The 19,491-nt window shown below is 33.2% G+C and overlaps 2 protein-coding genes across 2 annotated transcripts in view; both read left to right on the top strand.

Moving 5' to 3' along the window:
- The first annotated feature begins 4,051 nt into the window (after positions 1-4,051).
- LOC134721584 (uncharacterized) lies at positions 4,052-9,747 on the top strand. The gene is made up of 6 exons (XM_063584682.1): positions 4,052-4,207; positions 5,359-5,551; positions 6,034-6,117; positions 7,158-7,340; positions 8,222-8,271; positions 8,705-9,747. Exons 2-6 carry the CDS (start codon positions 5,365-5,367, stop codon positions 8,813-8,815), a joined length of 615 nt encoding a protein of 204 aa, XP_063440752.1. The 5' UTR covers positions 4,052-4,207; positions 5,359-5,364; the 3' UTR covers positions 8,816-9,747.
- Positions 9,748-18,953: 9,206 nt separating this feature from the next.
- LOC134721582 (uncharacterized) overlaps positions 18,954-19,491 on the top strand; it is a 50,376-nt gene continuing 49,838 nt past the window's right edge. The window contains exon 1 of the mRNA XM_063584681.1: positions 18,954-19,081. The gene's annotated coding sequence lies outside the window, so the exon portion shown is untranslated. The remainder of the gene's footprint in view (positions 19,082-19,491) is intronic.

Genomic DNA, 19,491 nt, shown 5'->3' with positions numbered 1-19,491 from the left:
TATATATATATATATATATGTGTCTCTGTATGTGTATGAACAATTTAAACGCATATTAACGTTTATTTGTAGTTGGGTGGCTGCAGTTTAAACAAACTTAGAAATGAATTGAAACTTAAAACATTACCAGGGAACCAAATACAAAGCAATCATTATATATAGAATAGAAGATGTGGTATGATTGCAAATGAGACACTTTTCACAAAAGACCAAGTAACAGAGAAATTAACAACTATAGGTCTGCTTACGGCCTTCAGAATAAAATAAAGCCCTAGCCACATAGTCAGCTATAAAGGCCCATAAATCACAAATTTATAACAGTTCAAACGAAAAAGCTAACGACCTAATTTATGTACAAAAAAAGAACGAAACATTATGTACTTGTACCTTCCAACAACAAAAAGACACGAAGAAAGGATCTGAAAGTAGTCGCAGTTGCCGAAAGCTAGGTCAAAGCCAATAACAACTTAGACAAAAATGCATACAAACACTCATGCATCTAAGACTAAATTATCAATCAGCACACATCCACCTTCCAATGGATTGAGTGTGCCTTTTGTTTTTGGATTTTCCTTTTTGAATATTCCTCGGGGTTCAGTATTTTTGTGTTTTTACTTTTTTCTGACCTTGTGCACATTTGAGCATAAAAATAACAAACGGACAGTTCAATGTAGCAATATCAATTACATTGAAAAATATGTTTGTTATCAGGTGCAAAAATGTAAAAATAACATGGTATTTCCAATGAACTCCCTAAAAGTTAAATTTGTAACGTAATTATCCGGATTACAGAAGAATACGGCACATTTTGCATGAAATAAGTCATCTGAGCGAAAGCTTCAATAGACAAGACTAGAATAATTCGCAAGATTAGTATATAATTTTTATGACATCTTGAACAGCCACACAACGAAATGCAGCATAATAAAGTCATTATACTTGATATCTTGTATATACAAAAAGACAAATAAAAGAATTCTCTGCACACTTCAAGATCTGTTCTGAAAAAGTTAGACACATTGTAGTTCTAAGAATAAATTCAAAGGAATAAAAAAATTCACCCATATTATTAGAATAATTATAATTCGTTCAACGAAGTTATATGTGTAATACAAACAAATGAATTACTAACCAATTTATCATAAAAGACTGGTAATAACTTACTTGGTCCTTCAAGTTTTAATACGACATAATTGTATTATTTACTTTCATAATATCTGAATACATTCATGACATTTACAATGATATTTCATATCAATATTTCAAAAATACAAACACAATTAGAAACAACTTTGTTGTTAAAATCATTGAAAACAAGATAATAAAATAAAGTTTTGAAAAAAACATTCACTGTTTTAATGTGCACCACTAATTTTTAAACTAAATTTTGATACGTACTACACTATTTTTGGCACCAATTTCCTTCCTTTATTATGGGCGAAATAGTACACTTTTTGTGAAGAGACGGAAAATAAAGTGTAAATTTGGCACTTTTTATATGTTTTTTTGACTTTTTCTTTTCCTCATCATCCCGATTACTTGCAACACTTTCTAAAAAGGATCTATAAGGGACGTAAAATTTAGTTGCCGGTTTACGTCTGAGTTTACGAACTTTCTTTTTATTGTTCAATCCTTTATTAAGAGGAGACAAACTTTGAAATGTTGGTGTCGGTTCCGATTGAAAAGATAATTTTGTCATATTTGTTTCTGATCTTGCTTTTGGAAAACCTCCATCAGACATAATAGATCCACGTGACCACAGAAGATGCCTAGATGTCGATGGCGTCCTGATGCTTTCGACGGATTCCGCCCTACTTTGACCAGAACTAAATTTTGAATGGGCCAAGAAAGTTTCTGAATTTTCAATTCTTCGAAAAGCATTTGCTATATTTGGAAGCTTCTCGTTCGCTCGGAGTGATAGTATTGATTTAACTTTGACTGGTGTTACAACTTGTTCCTGTTGAATCCTTGGAAGAGAATACAGTTTAGAATCACTAGGCGCAGATTTCGAACCGTTTTCCTTGCTATTTGGTTTGACCTTTTCACGTTTTACATCCAGAATTTGATAATATTCAGGTGAGTCAGGCGTGATGTCACCACCTCGCGATGAAGCAGACGACGATGAAGTTGGAGTTCTGCACTCAGCAATACTCTCTAACCCTCTGTTTCGGCTTGCAAATGGTTGAGCTAGGTAAGATGTTTGAGGTCTGATATCATAGAAATCGTCGTCTTCATATTGGTACGGTGTATATGCTAAATCTTCATCATCATCCCTTGGTAGGTCAATGTGGGTATTGAAGGTCGCCATTGTTTTAAAATCATCCTCAATTTCGTTTGTGTTAGAATTTTCCAGAGATTTTGCAAACGGACGTAAACTTGGTACAGACTTAAATCTGTTCGGGTTTCCATTAATCTGACTATGTCCAAAATCATCAAACATAAAACGAGATTGTGTTCGTGGTTTCGGTAACGATTCAAATGTGACTTTTGTTGTTCTTCCTTTCTGTTGAAAAGGTGACAAAAAAGACGTCACTGACAGTTTTTTTACTGGCGTTGAATAATTCATGATTGGATAACATTAGCGGAATCGTGATTTACATTTTGTTTTGAGATTTCAGTTCCAACATAGATTTTTAATATAACAAATTTGACATATTGCTGAACAAATTTTTCCTATGCAGCGATTAAAAGCGCATACATTAATCCAGCTGTACACATTATAATTCAATCCTGTTTCTGAAAACACTTTCAATAAGAAGCAGTTATATATTGAGATTTAATATTTTAAATGTCTATTGTTCAGTTAATATCACTTAAGTAAATAATCCGCTATCAAAAATAATTAAATTATGATTAGGTTAAAACATTCCAAAATATTATACTTATTTATGTAAATATTATTTCGAAATACTCGACTTTTTATTATTTCAATGTCTGCTTAATTTAATGTTATTGCTGGTTTGAGTTTTTCTCAATCTTGTATTGTTTTTAACACGTGTGTTGAAAATAACAGTTTTATTCGCTGTATTGGTTAACATAAGTAAACTGATTGTCCATTGCTTACTTTGTTATGTTACACTCAAACAAAAATGAAGTAATGACACTTTGTAGATTAAACTATCTGTTCATTTGTCCTATACGTTTGAAAGAAAAATGGTGTATTGACTCAAACACATGATACCTTCACACACTCGATAAACCAAAGATTAAGAAACAGTACTTTTATTGTGGTTCTACATCTTGATGTTTTGTAATTCTTGATTTTAATGTTAAGTCTGAATTGGGATAAGTTCCATTTTAATGATTGAAAAAAAGGGGTGTATAATAGGGAGTTAATTTTGACGAATTAAAATCCTGACTATATAAATGCTGCCCTTTTATTCTTATGTTTTAAAGAATCAACATAAAAGGTTTTAAACCTTTTACCATCTTTTGCTAATCGAACACATCTCAAGTATGGGAACAGATATGAGACAAGCGGTAGTTTTCCAGTTCCAACGCAGTCTATCCTGACACAAAAACTAATTCGAGTCATCATGTGTGTGCACATTTAGAACAAGGGTGTTCTCGTCAATTGCCAAAAAATGTCACTGGTTTTCACATGTACTCTTCAACTTTGTAGTTGTTTTGCTTTAAAACTGTTTTGATCTGAGCGTCACTGATGAGTCTTTGTAGCCGAAACGCGCGTCTGTACTCAATTCCTGGTACCTTTGATAGCTGTTTATCAATCTTGTATGTTTTGTATACTGTATTTTGTTTTCTACATCACATATAGTATACATCGCAGTTAAACACTATGATAACTTATCATTTTTACTTTAGTTTTAGTTTTTTGATAATACTTTATTGTTCAAAAAGAGAAATGGACCAGAAACAACTTTTGTTTTATTAGTAGCGTCTTTTGTCGAGTTCTCTTTTTTTTTCGAGTTAAAAAGTTATTTCCTCGATTTGGTTAGCTGTAACATGTAGGATTGGGTTAACTAACGAATTGAAATTTTCTAAAAAAAAAAATATTTCCTACGTAATGGCTGGCCATTCATCCATGAAATTGCCATACAATATATCTCTTCCTTGTCTACTATTACTTTACGTAATTTGGGATTTGTTCATTGTACTGAACAATGAAATACACCGAAAGTGTAGAAATTTAACAAGGAAGTGGAAAATCCAAATCATTAGACGACATTCTCCCAAAGACATCAAAGTTGTAAGTAAATTATAGTCAAATATAAACACTAGTCTTTCTTCTGATTTTTCTTCTTTTTTCCGTCGGTAAGTATATTTTACGATGAATAACATGCTGGTGTCTGGTTAAAAAGTTTAACAGAATACAGCCAATCCTTTGGTGAAATAACTGTACAAGAAAGGCGAAAGATACCAGAAGGACATTAAACTTATAGATCGAAAATAAACCGACAACGCCATGGCTATAAATATAGACATACCGACAAACAATAGTACACAGTACACAACATAGAAAACTAAAAACTAAGCAATCGTTATCAACCCCACCAAAAACTGGGAATGATCTCATGTGCTCTGGAAGGACAATTATACATTTACTCGAAACGGCTTACCAATGATCAAATACATAACCCGTTATATGATCAGCTGTGAAAGATACCGCCATGACTTTAAAATATATGACTATTCAATGCCGTAAATGTCAGTAGGAATAGACATATTAGTTTAGTCTTGAAAACCATCTGCAATTTTAGATGAAGTACTGGAATAATCGCGTAATAATCAATACTAGTAATAAGAATTTTTCCGTGTACCATACTTTTTATATTTGTAAATGTGAAAAACAAACTTTAAGCAATGGATTCGAAAATTTATTAAAAAGTAAAATCACAAAAATACTGAACACCAAGGAAAATTCAAAAGGGAAAGTCCCAAATCAAATGTCAAACACATCTCAAACGAATGGATGACAACTGTCATATTCCTGTCTTGGTACAGGCATTTTCTTATGTAGGAAATGGTGGATTGAACCGGGTTTTATAGCTAGCTAAACATCTCACTTGAATGACATTCGCATCAAATTCCATTATATTGTCACCGATGCGTGAACAAAACAAACAGACACAATAGATAAAAATGTAAAAATATATAATAAAAAATGGCAATAACATTCTTTTTCTAATACTCATGAGATATAAGATACAATTTGAAACTTTAATTCAACAGCGTTATTAATAGCGGAATATCTTAAGATGTATGATAATTAATTTAATTATGTAAAATTACCAATAACAAATCTTTGTTTTTAAAACAAATAAGTTATCAACTACCAATTTTATGATTATGTTTATAGCCATTATATCATTCAAAATAATACATGTTTTACTCTTCCAGAGCAAAATGTTGAAAAGTTTCGCTCTAGTGTGTTTTCTAGTTACTGCACTTATTACGACGTTAGCGGAAGCTGGACTTGTCAAGGAAATGGAACAACATAGCATTATAAATTCTGACCACAAAACCGACCACGCTGATGACAAAACTGGTACCACTAAACCGAAATCTGGCCACGCTGTATCTTGTGGACCACGTAAGACCACGTGATAAGTTTAACATTAATATATAGAAATATTGTTTTCACACACCGACTGTTCAAGACCCTCACGGATAGTCCATATCGTTAATAACCACCTTCATCATTCAGAATACTCATACAAATGAGATGGGATGTGAATGCAAATGAGACACTTACACACCAGAGACAAACCGGACCAGGATGTAAACAACTATATATAGGACTCTATACGGCCTTCAAAAATGAGCAAAACCCATACATTTATAGTTATATAATATAAGGAGATGTAGTATGATCAGAGTAAAAGGGTAGTTCTATATAATTAAAATGTATGGAGTCTTTTGTATGATATAGTCATTTTATTTTCACATTCTCTTTTTTGGAAGTTAGATTCTGTACAGCTGTGTGGCCGAAAATTTCACACAATTAGTCGTTTTCATGTGTAGCTGATTTTTTTTTATTGTTTACTTTTTTAATGGTGTAACTGTGTTTTGCAGCTGATTCCAAAATAAATGTAACATGGAGTCCAATATCTCCTAAATCTGGAGACGTTCTGACACTTAACTTTGATTTCACATTTAGTAAGTATAATTTGAAATTTGCATACATGTTTCGTCGGTAGACGTTTTCAATGGTACCCTATTGTTACTCAGGTTACATAGAATTATAGGAACGATAAAAAGTAAGACAATGTAAAAACAGTTAACATTAATAACCTCGATCGTGTGGCGGATTTCATTCATTTCCTTTCTCAAATGACTAAAATATTTATCAAACATACCGACTCCAATGACAGGAATCCATTACACTACTTCATTTTTTAAACATCTATTCGATTGATACCATACTTTTTAGTGTTTAACGCCACCTTCAACTCCTTTCGTATATCATGGTTGTCAGATTTTATTTAACGTGATTGCTCGACCTACATGTGCATCCACCTATACCTCTACAATAAATTGAATAATATTATTCAACCACACAATGCTATTTGTTAGCCAAAACTGTTATAATCATTAACTTGCATAATTCTTTCCATATGCCAACAATGTACATTTTATTCACCAACAATATTCATAATTGTTATTCATTAACAACTTTTTATTCACCAAAACAGTGCTCTTCATTATTCAACAATGTAATTATTTTTCCCCAACAATATGATATTCACCCCACAGCAAAGAAGCTGTCTTCCTACGCAATAAAATCTTGACGCACGTCTCAAATAAGAGTTCAAAATGCTAGCTTTTACTATACACGTAAACACTGTGCATGTATCCAGGAGGGGTGTTTCATAAAATAAATCATCAAAAATATGATCAATGACGGTGGTAGTGAGCTATAATGTATATGACTAAAATCACACTGAATGTTAAAAAATATTGAAAAGGTAACATTTCACGAAGTTGACGTTGTTTTTACGGTTGCAAGGCACGGTAAAGGAAACTGCATGTTCCATGCTGGAATGAAATGATACCCTCTGCATTGTTTGAACTATTGTCCCTCTATTTCGTCCTATATCTTGCCTGTCTGTTCTTTACATGCATCGAGTAATGGATGAAAGTTTTTACAGCTAAATGCATAGTTAACACAAGCTCATTATTCATTTACCAAATTTTAGATGAAGAATTCACAAATGGAATTTATTCTCTTAAATGGTATTCTCGACTCGACATGAGCACTCCGTGGAGGGAGGCTACTGGCATTTCTAGTCGAATTAAATGTGAAGATGTGGAAGAATATCTAAAGGCATCAGACGTCAATACAAAACAGACGCCTAGTAAATGTCCATTCCAAAAAGGAGGTATGTTTTTTTCATATATCAACTGATAGTAAACTATATAAAGCCTTGATTGAAATTTTATGTCCTGAGCCATCTTGTAAATAGTTATCAAAGATACCAGGATTATAAAATGTTCGCACAAATCAAGAGTCCATTCCATTAGATAGGATGCTTTAACCACTGTCCGTTTAACTGGCGAGTGTTATGTAGACAAGTTCAAAACGGAATACAATGTGCCCCAAATACTACAAGAATAAATAATTATAAGATTAAAAAGATTTTTTATCATTATTGTAAATGGATAATACCTAACATTTACCATGATACAATTATAATTTCCCAATCAAACTTTATGAAATAAAAGAAAGGAAACTGAAAATGTAACAATTTTTTTGATAATTAGTCTCGATTATCTTAACCTCTTTTTATTTGTTTTGATGGGATGATACTCAATATTGTCTACTAGTCCTAAGACCGCGTCGATAACAGGTATGTGGATTTTAATAGTCCCCTTGACATTTTCTCACCCATTCAAGGTAAATTAAGGAGAATAGCCCTTGCTTAGTTGCTGAGTAAGTTAGTAAATCAATTACTTGATTGTTGACGACGTTTTTCTAATATGCATTTTAAATACTGTGGATTCATTAATATTTGTTGGATACCAATTTTCGTGGATTTCGTGGGTACAGGAGAACCACGAATTCAAATGTTCAATGGAATACAAATTTTATAAAAGAATGAGTGTAGACTTTGCCAAAACCACGAAATTAAATATCCACGAATATGTAAGTTTTCCTCAAACCACGAAAATTGGTACCCACGAAAATAAATGAATCCACAGTATTTCACATGCCCAAAATTTAGTCCTTTTCCAGTATCTGTTTGCAATTGCATATTTTCAGAAAAAATTGTCGGCAGCACTGAATTCACAGACATGAAGGAGATACCATTTGTAAGTACACACCTTTTCTATAGAACACATGTTTGATCGTATTCTAAGTGTTTTATGGGGGTCACTGACTAAAAGTAAACACCAATTTACGCATATTTCCTATTAAATCACGTGTGTTTCTTTTACATATTTTGTAGACATTGATTGATTGATTAATTGATTGATTGATTGATTGATTGATTGATTGATTGATTGATTGATTGATTGATTGATTGATTGATTGCGTCCAATCAACACAAAACAAATCATTGCAATTAACTTGAAAAGATTGATATGCAATGACATGAAAATCCAAAAGAAGTAAGGATGCGTCACGAAAGAGTTTTTACTTGTGTTCTTTTCTCTCCAATAAGTTTTCGATATAGAATTTAAGTTAATCACTGCATTCGATTTATTTTGAAGTAATATTATGTATTTCATTATTATATTTCAGGGATATAACTCTTTGGTGATTAGCATGAAAAATCAGAACGGACATGTAACTGCTTGTGGAAATGCCACAATATATCTACAGATACCTGATTACGACGATGACGACGAATAGATAGTGTGTGCGTCTATACAGAACATCGATATTCTATATTAATACATTACTTCAAAATGCATATTATTATTTTACCCTGCGATCAGTAAGCAAAGATATACAAACAAATAATATTTTCTGTCCTATTTTTTTTCTTTATTTCAACAGGTCGAGACCACTACTTTATGTGGAAAATGAATTTCAAAAATTGATGTCTTATAATTCTATTCAAAAAGTTATTGTTAAAAAGAGCAAATCTGCAAAGTTTCGTTAACTTTCTAAGAGGAAAGAATTTCCTGATGCAAAGTAAAGCTTGCAGTTTGAAAACAATAGAAATCCTGAAATTTGCAAACATTTTTCCATTTTGAATAATATGATTGTTTTTCCACTTAAGATGTGAAAAATTAAATCAAATTGAGGTTATATAACATGCAATGTTTGAGATCAAAATATGACATTCAAATGATTAAAGTTAGACATAGTGGTCTTGTCCTGTTTAAACAAACGAAACGGGGGGAAACTAAGATCGGTCTTTTTTATTCCTGTTTTAACGCAAATATAAATAAATTGAAAGTATTCCTACTTAGTAATATCGAATTAATACAAATTTCACGCAATATATGATAGTTGTCTATTGTTCAAAATGTTTTATAAACATGTTCATTTGCATCAGCATTGGTATGTATCTTCATTGTATTTTAATTCCTCTGCCATTAGAAATAAATGTCTTGTAAGCAAGTTTTTTTTTTAACTATTTGACTAACGTGACTTTACGAAAGATTGTGCCTTTTAGACTCATGAACGTTTAAGATGATGTATGAGGTTTTAAAGTTTATTTATTTTCGTCTCTTAAATTTCCTTATTATAATCATATATATTAAAACATAAAATGAATTGCTTTCTACTGCTTCTGATTTTTTTTACCTCTAATTCAAAATAAAAAAAAAGAACTATTTTTTGTTGTTGTTATATTTACTCTAGTTTCCATAATTACAGTAAGTGTAGAGAACTTTAAGTACATTTGGCATCAATTCCCCCTCCCAATCTACTTCATTAACCCTATTATTAGCGAACAATATGGCAAACAGTTTTCAAATTTCTCTGAACTTATCTCTATGAGACATCCATCTAGTGTCATAAAAAAAATATAGAAGAAAAAAGGAGAGGACATAGTAGTATTACATTATCGTACACCAGCATGACAAGATTTTATATAATCATACATATTGCAAATGACGTTTAATGTTTTGCCTGTTATGCTACTATTCTGTAGTCACTGGGGTAAAGCTGATGACCGTAACTGCATTCACGGTCATCCCAATATGTCGGATGAAAAATTAGGTCAGTATTTTTATTGTTTGTTAAAGGTGTTTCTACATTATTTTCTTTACAAAGCATACTTTTTATGCGATGTAAATTTATAAAAGATTCACACGGAAGTCACAAATCTCTACCGAGGAACGCGTATAAAACGGGAATTTGGATTTGAAAAATTCGCTAGGATGACCGTAAATCGTAATCGAGATGACCGTAACAGGATTAGCGATTCATAACAAGGCTGACCGTAATTGGTTAAAAGATGACCGTAAATTGTTAAGGATGACCGTAATTTATAAAGAATTACTAAATTTAAAAGGATTACCGTCAATTGAAAGAAATATCCATACTTGTATACATTGTTTTTTGTTGAGTTTGTCGCAATAGGGGCTCGGTTTGTTCTTTTTTTTAACTTTTTGACGTATTTTGAGTTTATATGAAAATGATAGTAAATAGTATAATCGATGTTGTGAGTAGTTTTTGTCGAGCCTGCAACTTTTGTTGCAGAAAGCTCGACATACTGATAGTGATGCGGCTACGGCGGCGTCGGCGTTAGCTAACTTCTTAAAAGCTTTATATTTTAGAAGGTAGAAGACATGGATGCTTCATACTTTGTGTATAGATGCTTCATGTTACGAAGTTTCCGACAGTCACATGTCCAATGTCCTTGACCTCATTTTCATGGTTCAGTGACTACTTGAAAAAAAAGTTTTTGTAGTGTTAAATTCTCTCTTATTATTAGTAATTGGATAACTATATTTGGTATGTGCGTACCTTGCAAGGTCCTCATACCCGTCAGACAGTTTTCACTTGACCTCGACCTCAATTCATGGATCAGTGAACAAGGTTAAGTTTTGGTGGTCAAGTCCATATTTCAGATACTATAAGCAATAGGTCTAGTATATTCGGTGTATGGAAGGACTGTAAGGTGTACATGTCCAACTGGCAGGTGTCATTTGACCTTGACCTCATTTTCATAGTTTAGTGGTTATAGTTAAGATTTTGTGTTTTGGTCTGTTTTTCTTATACTATATGCAATAGGTCTTCTATAGTTGGTGTATGGAATTATTGTATGGTGTACATGTCTAGCAGACAGATGTCATCTGACCTTGACCTCATTTTCATGGTTCAGTGGTTATAGTTAAGTTTTTGTGTTTTGGTCTGTTTTTCTTATACGATATGCAATAGGTCTTCTATATTTGGTATATGTAATGATTGTAAGGTTTACATGTCTAGCTGACAGGTGTCATCTGACGTTGACCTCATTTTTATGGTTCAGTGGTCAAAGTTAAGTTTTTGAGTTTTGGTCTATTTTTCTAATACTTTATGCATAAGGTCAACTATATTTGCATGGTGTATGGAAATATTTTATGATCTATATTTCTGTTCAAAGGTTTAATTTGACCGTGACCTCATTTCACGGCTTATTGCTCAGTGTTAAGTTCTTGTGTTTTGGTCTGTTTTTCTGAATTTATAAGCAATAAGTGAACTATAATTGTTGAATTGAAGAATTGTTAGCTGTTCATGTCAGCCTGGCATGGTTCATCTGACCTTGACCTCATTTTCATGCTTCATTGATAAATGTTTTGTTTTCTTGGTTAATGTTAAGTTTATGTGACAGTTGTAATAAAGCTTTATATTTGGTCTATCAACATAATATCTATGATTAGTAAAGAAGGCGAGACATTTCAGCGTGTGCACTCTTGTGATTTAAATGGACACTATAGACAATAGACACCTGCAAACAATAGGTGAATTTAACTGTGTAACTGAGTGGACCGTATCAAATGAAACTCGTATGTCTGTTTATTTTGCTATCTTCTGCATATTTAAAAAAAATGCACCTCGAAAACCAGGTAAGTTAGGTTTGTTTTTTTCACAAACATAGACTTTATATAACTTTTACATATCTAAAGGTCCTGCCATGCTTTAAGGTTTATGTACCCTTCTGTAGCCATTTTTGTACGAATTTTTTAAACATCAATTGTATCAAAACTACAGATATAATGTATAATAGATACAGTCCATTTTAAACATATACTATAGGGGGAAACTTGATGCAAGGCATAATTAATTACTGTTGCCTAGCATTTGATAGAAAAAGAGTACTTTGTGGCAAATAAACCAAGATTTTTATAGAAAATCAACAGCCTTTAATAAAGAGATTTTTGTAATAAAATTTGAAACATAGATTACTCGCTTGCTTTTCTATGATGTGCTAGTGTTTATTTTTTACAAAAAGTTCTAACCAACCTGTAAATTTCAAAATACCTCGTGCAGAGTAACTAAAGTCGAGTACACCCTAAAAGGTGTACTTGATTTGGTCCATATTTTTATTTGTTCTAACAAATAACTACATTAATAAACTGTTTTTAAGGAAATCAATGCTAGCACTGCATGCAATAATCCTATATCTATCCGTCATCAAATTGCCAAATATGTTAGAACAAGGATGGATTTTCTATAAAGTTTCCATATGTTTAGCATTGAAGTAACACGGTACATAGTCCTTACGCTTTCCTAGATGCATCAGTTTGTCTGTTCTCTTAATAGATATGTGTGTGTAAAAACGGCAATATTTTTCAATTCATTCAGATGAACCTTAAACATTATGAATATCCGGTAATTGAGCCCATGTGTATAGGTTCAGAGGAGCAGAATAAAATATTGATTTGTCTTGATATATAAAAAAAAAACAATTTTGTTTTCTGTTTATACAATTTACAAGGCTCCCCTTTAAAATTCGCTATTTATACAAGACTATTTAAGGATTTATTTTGCTGGAGCTCACCTTCACTAGTTTGGTCGGAGTATTTAAAAAAACATGTTCTTCTAAATTTATATTTGGCTTATAACCTTTTCCTAACATCATTTTAAGTTTTGTAAATTCAACTCCAAAATGTACGGACCGATATGCAGTATGACCAGTGTTTTCATCCAAAACTTTCTTCCTAAAACTAAATGTTTGTGGACCAACATGATTGTCTATAGTGTGTATTAAAATGCTGTCTACATTAGATGAGGTGAACTTGCAAGTGGAAAATTGATAACACATGTACGTATCTGAAATAAATTTTAAAAAAAACCATCTGTAATGGTAGTTGAAACGATATAATATAAATGGCTGTACATCCATTGCCTTTTTGGCATTTTTAAAAAGCTGTATTTATTATATAAAATTAATAGGAATCTCAGAAATAAAAAATTCTTTTGGCTTGTAGTTAGATGCTACATATGACAAACCATGTATTTGAAGCAAGTCTTATTTTTGTCTTCCTTTATGATAATGTTGTCTTATAAATACGTCTTACACCAACACGATTAATATTATTAATTATTTGATACAAAAAAGGTAATACAAATACGGATATTTCTTAAAAATGACGATTATACTATGAAAGTTACGGTCATCCTTTATAAATTACGGTCATCCTTTCGAAATTACGGTCATCAATTTACCAATCACGGTCATCCTTATTATATGTTACGGTCATCTTGAAAATATTTTAAAGATGATTTACGGTCATCTTAGCGAATTTTTCAAATCCAATTTCCCGTTCTATACGTTCCTCGGTAGAGATTTGTGACTTCCGTGTGAATCTTTTATAAATTTACATCGTACCAATGTATGCTTTGTAAAGATAATGATGTAGAAACACCTTAACCGACAATACAAATACTGACCTAATTTTTCGTCCGATATCTTGGGATGACCGTGAATGCAGTTACGGTCATCAGCTTTACCCCAGTGGTAGTACCGTCTTTCCTTTTCCACACTCTGACCTCAGTTATTTATTAACCAACCAGTCCATGGTTTATTTTATTTTATCTACCTGTCTGATCACACAATCACATTATATTCTCAAGTAAAGTTTCTCTCGTTTAATAAAATCTCTCATTCAACAATACTAATAATTCTTATGCACACGCTCTTTCGTTCGTTCACTCATACAATCACTCTCAGATTCATGCAAGTTCTTCGCTCAAGCATGACGTGTGCGCTCAATGACGATTCACTCCTCTTTCTCATTTCTCTCTATCAGCTCTTATATCTCACATTCATTCACATTTATCTCTATCATCTCTTATCCTGACTGTCTCATCTCTATCTCTCACAACTTACTCGCACGCTCACACACACCTTACACTCACCTCACACTCACTCGCTCGCACTTACTGACACTCACCCGCTCACCCGCTCACTCACTGACACTCACCCGCTCACTAATACCCGCTCACGCTCACTCATTGACACTGTTTACTCACTGAATGTTGGCACCCACTTACTCACCCGCTCACTAATTGACACCCGCTCATTCACTCACTCACTGACACCCGCTCATTCACTCACTCACTGACACTGGCTCATTCACTCACTGACACCCGCTGATTCACTCACTCACTGACAACGGCTCATTCACTGACACCCACTCATTCACTCATTCACTCACTCACTGACACCGGCTCATTCACTCACTCACTGACACCCGCTCATTCACTCACTCACTGACACCCACTCATTCACACACTCACTGACACCGGCTCATTCACTCTCACTGACACCAGCTCACTGACACCCGCTCATTCACTCACTCACTTACAACCGCTCATTCACTCACTCACTGACAACCGCTCATTCACTCACTCACTGACACCCGCTCATTCACTCACTCACACCCGCTCATTCACTCACTGACACCCGCTCATTTATTCTGACACCCGCTCATACATTCACTCACCCGCTCATTCACTCACCCCGCTCATTCACTCACCCGCTCATTTACTCACTCACACCAGCTCATTCCCGCTCATTCACTCACTCACACCCGCTCATTCACTCACTCACACTCGCTCATTCACTCACTCACACCCGCTCATTCTCACACCCACTCATTCACTCACTCACATCATTCACTCACTCACATCATTCACTCACTCACATCATTCACTCACTCACATCACTCACTCACTCCGGCTCACTCACTCACTCCCGCTCATTCACTCACTCACTCCCGCTCATTCACTCACTCACACCCGCTCATTCACTCAGTGACACACGCGCACTCTGTTCTACTTACCCAGTGGACACTCTGTTCCACTCTTCAATTACTGTTCCAGGTAGAATGTGTAAGTGGTTACCCAGTGTCAGAGCAGTAGCAATAGCAACATACACCTTCTTGGGACATTACAGACCATTGAACTTGCTACGTTTTTAATGAGCATTGTTGGTACACGCTCCTTCAGTTTTCCTTCATTAGAAACGCATACGGTGTAATAATTTTCGAGTTAAATTAAAGCATTATAAAAAAATAAAATAACATAATTTGTGGTATTTTAACTTTTTATATTTTGCAATTATATGTCCAAAAAATAACCAACATGGTTTTGTTTTCCTGTGCATTTCACTCGTTCACAATTCTTTTAATTTTCTTGTTCAGTTTGCTATAAAATTACTCTTATTTGGGTATTTTTTAAGAAAATTAAACGCGATGAAATAAACGGTACTAACTGTGATTATTTCTTTATATGTCATTATAATTCTATAATATAAAACCATACGTATATTGCGTTTGGTACATAGATTAATCAATAGAATATATAAATCAGTTCACTGGTATTCGGTGAAGTGTAAAAATGTCCAAATTTTTTAACACTGTTATTTGTATAATACGGATTTTTAAAGTGGATTAAACGAGACAATTTAGATTTTAAAAAAGCTAGTTTTTAATAATCTGTTGTTGACGGTTACCTACATGAGATGGATTCCTTTCCGACAAATCCGGGTAAATTGATTTAATAAATAAGGTCATAAATCAATAAGAAATAACTTCAAATATTGAATACTTTAAAAAAAAAAAAAACTTCACAAATGATATTACTAGCAACTTATTCATTCAAAAGGAAACAACCACAACAATGGACGTTTTACAAAAACAATAAAGAGCCTAACTTATTGTATGTGTTTCGGTAAGGAGCAGAATCCACGGGACCTCTATAGATGCAACGGGACTGACAGCTCACTTAGTCGCGCTTGTGGTCGGTTAATGCTGCCTTAAAACCTTCGGAATTTTATTCTATGCGTGTATGGCATTTTTTTTTCTCTCTCGGTCGTTCCAGCGTACAACAGTTTTAAATGGAAAAAAATTAAGTTATAGCTGATATTGGTCGATGGATGATAGTCGTATTTTTAGAGCTAACTGGTTTATTTAGGATTGTCTTTCAACTATATTTATATTGTTAAGCAGCTTACAATAGTTTGGTCTAATTTAATGTCGTTCATTATTAAATATATATATATTCCCATTCAGTTTTGATGGTCTCGGTACCATTCTTTTTTTCCCAAATTTTTTATGTATATCCTTATGTTCTTGCTTGATATGTCTTTACCTTTACGGTAGATATTTCGACAAGCTTTATCAGTTTTCAAAGGTATCAGGATTATAATTTAATACGCCAGACGCGTGTTTCGTCTACACAAGACTGTCTCCCAGATTTTTTTAAATTGTTCTTGCATTTCGATGCCTTGCAGTTTGGCAGATTCTTGCTGTGCTCTTCTTTTTTTGTGCCTTCTCCTGTATAGATAACAGCCATAATAAAATAGTTCATCTTACCACCACTAAAAGAAAAACAAATACAGAGTAATAATTTGTATATAACTATGCCACCATTTCAAATGCAAAAAACTGAGGAGAACTACAGAAAACTGTCCTGTCCCAAATTATTCATTTGGAATTACAAACATCGAATCATAGATAGATACACCAACAACATCTGATTATGTATAGAAGATGCATTGTAAACGATTTCAGACACTGCACATGTACAAATAAGAACTACGTTTCTCTCCTCGAAAATATGTGTCTTATTTCTAATTTTAATAACTCATTAATGTTTGCAGTTTTTAAAGTTCAGTTTAACTTTATAAAATACTACCGTCTTATTTTGATGTGACTGACCATGGTGTCTGGGAAATCATTACTAATTTAGATATAAATCGTCACGAGTGTGAGTTTGTTGTCATGATGTTTATCCCATTTTTCTCTAACTGTTCAGTGGAAATTATTGGATATGAGTCGTCTTATGGATGTTTATGGAGATCGACCATTTCGCTTGGATATCAAATATATAGATCAGTATTTAGTTCGGGCAGAGACTAATAAATTGATACATTAATTCGACGTGTGAATATAATTCCTTGGTCTCATATATGAGACCAAGGAATTATATATTTGACATATTTGCACAATTCCTTGATGAGACTCAGTGCAATGTATTACATGTATGATGTCACTCACTGATACTCACACTTTTAATAGGGGCAACTTAATTTTGATTCAAACGATAATATAATGATTTTTCGCTTACTTATGATCCCGGCTTATGATAAAGATTCCCTCAAATGATTTCTCAAATGAATAATGCAAAAACAAACAAACGTTCCAAAACTATTGCAATAAACTACAATATATAGAGTGGGGGCCCATATTCGCCGGCGACACAATTTCGCCGTTTTATGATTTTAATGTGTAAACACTTCAAAGGATGGCTAAAATGGAAGAAATATGACGATAAATTATAATTTTATAACAAATATGATTATTTTTTAAACTTAAACAAAATTACGGCACTTACTGCAAAAGATAGAAAAAAGGACAACGATTTTCGGTCAATTTCCTGCATGAAAAACAGGATTTTCAGAGATTTTTTTCTTACTATATTTTTTGGACTGATTGGCCTAAATTTCTGTTTTTACACATTTGAAATGGCTGCTGTTCATCTATAGTGAAATTTATTTGATAAATATTATATAAAGCTGCAGTTATTTGGTTTAAAATAGATGTGTAAAAACGGCGAATATGTGTACCCCATTGACGAAACTTCAGGAAATTTCAAACACCCTTTAATGCATCTTCGCTAGCCAAGGGTTACGATCCACTCCCGCTCTCTTCACCCTTGGCGGATTGAGCCAACATTTGTGATAATAATGTTGCGCCATCTATCGGAAGATAAAAATCACGTCAATTCTGAATACATTAGTCTTGACCAATGGTAGCACTTGAACTCTTCAATTTGGAGGTAAAATCACGGTAGCGTCTAGATTCTACACACTTGGTAAAGCCGGAAATAGAAGCATACGTCAACATTCATGCATTTGTGCATGAAACATACACAGGAACTTCTATTTGTTGATTAAAACATTCAAGTTTTCACTAAATATAGTCGTATGTTTAGGGATGTAAAGGCTTGTTGCACAAAAAACACGTGGCAATTGTTTACAAACACTTTCTACATTTACACGTGATCATGTTATAGGCGCATTTTGATTGGATGCAGTGAGTTTTGACTGCAACCAATAAAAATCCTTACCAATGTTATCTCAATCCGCCAAGGGTGAAGAGAGCGGGAGTGGATCGTAACCCTTGGCTAGCGAAGATGCCTTTAATGTAACCTTATCTATATGATTATTTTCAAATAAACATGTTTTCAAGCTTAGGAATTTTTAGCATTTGAAGTTATCTTCATGTTGAAATATGTCAGTACACTTCAAAAACATATAGACCTGAACATAAACTGTAGAAAACATGGAAAGATATGGCGAAATGAGCACCCCACTCTAATATCATTTGGATTTGACAGAGACATATCTCTGTTGTTGTTTTTTTTTAAATCACACTTTTTTAAAAAACAAATTAAGAGCATATTTTTTTGGTTTGGCCATTTTGACCTCTGACACTATTATCCCTGTCAGACCATCTTGCATTTTTCAAACATTTCGTAATATTCGCATTTTTTTTTACATATCCTTTCCGTAGAAATGTTTGAAATTATAATGCATTAGATACCGGAAGTGACGCACTATAAACAATATGGTGGAATAAATATTTTTGTTTCAAGTTGAATGAAAATGCAAGTTGTAACAAGACGATTATGACTTTTGCTAATTTTTCAGTAATTGGAAGAGATACTGTGGTGTGTGTTTGCAGCTTGTATTTGAGGCAGTATTTGGCTTATAGAAACATGTTATTGCCAAAAAAATTACCTCAATCGGTTAAATCGGCACTCGGTATAGTCATTTCGACACCTATAGTCGAAAAGAGACCTCGGTACCTGTACTAAACATTTTATTTTGCAAATAAAACCGAATATGAGAGGAGCTTTTGATATTCTCACTTGAAAACCCGTTTCTCTATAAGTGTATACAGATGCGGATGCATGACAAATCAAAATAGACGTACATTTTGTATTTACACTTGTATGCAAATTTGTCCGCCATTACGTAGAATCACACAGGTTCCTGAAACTTTGACAAAAAAATTAAAAAAATTTGACGTCACATTAAAAAAGTGATTGTTGTGTAGCGGGGTTGCTTCCCCTTAGTA

The sequence above is a fragment of the Mytilus trossulus genome, chromosome 6 (genome assembly GCF_036588685.1).
Source record: "Mytilus trossulus isolate FHL-02 chromosome 6, PNRI_Mtr1.1.1.hap1, whole genome shotgun sequence".
Classification (NCBI taxonomy): domain Eukaryota; kingdom Metazoa; phylum Mollusca; class Bivalvia; order Mytilida; family Mytilidae; genus Mytilus; species Mytilus trossulus.
This window is presented reverse-complemented; position numbering and strand designations above follow the sequence as displayed.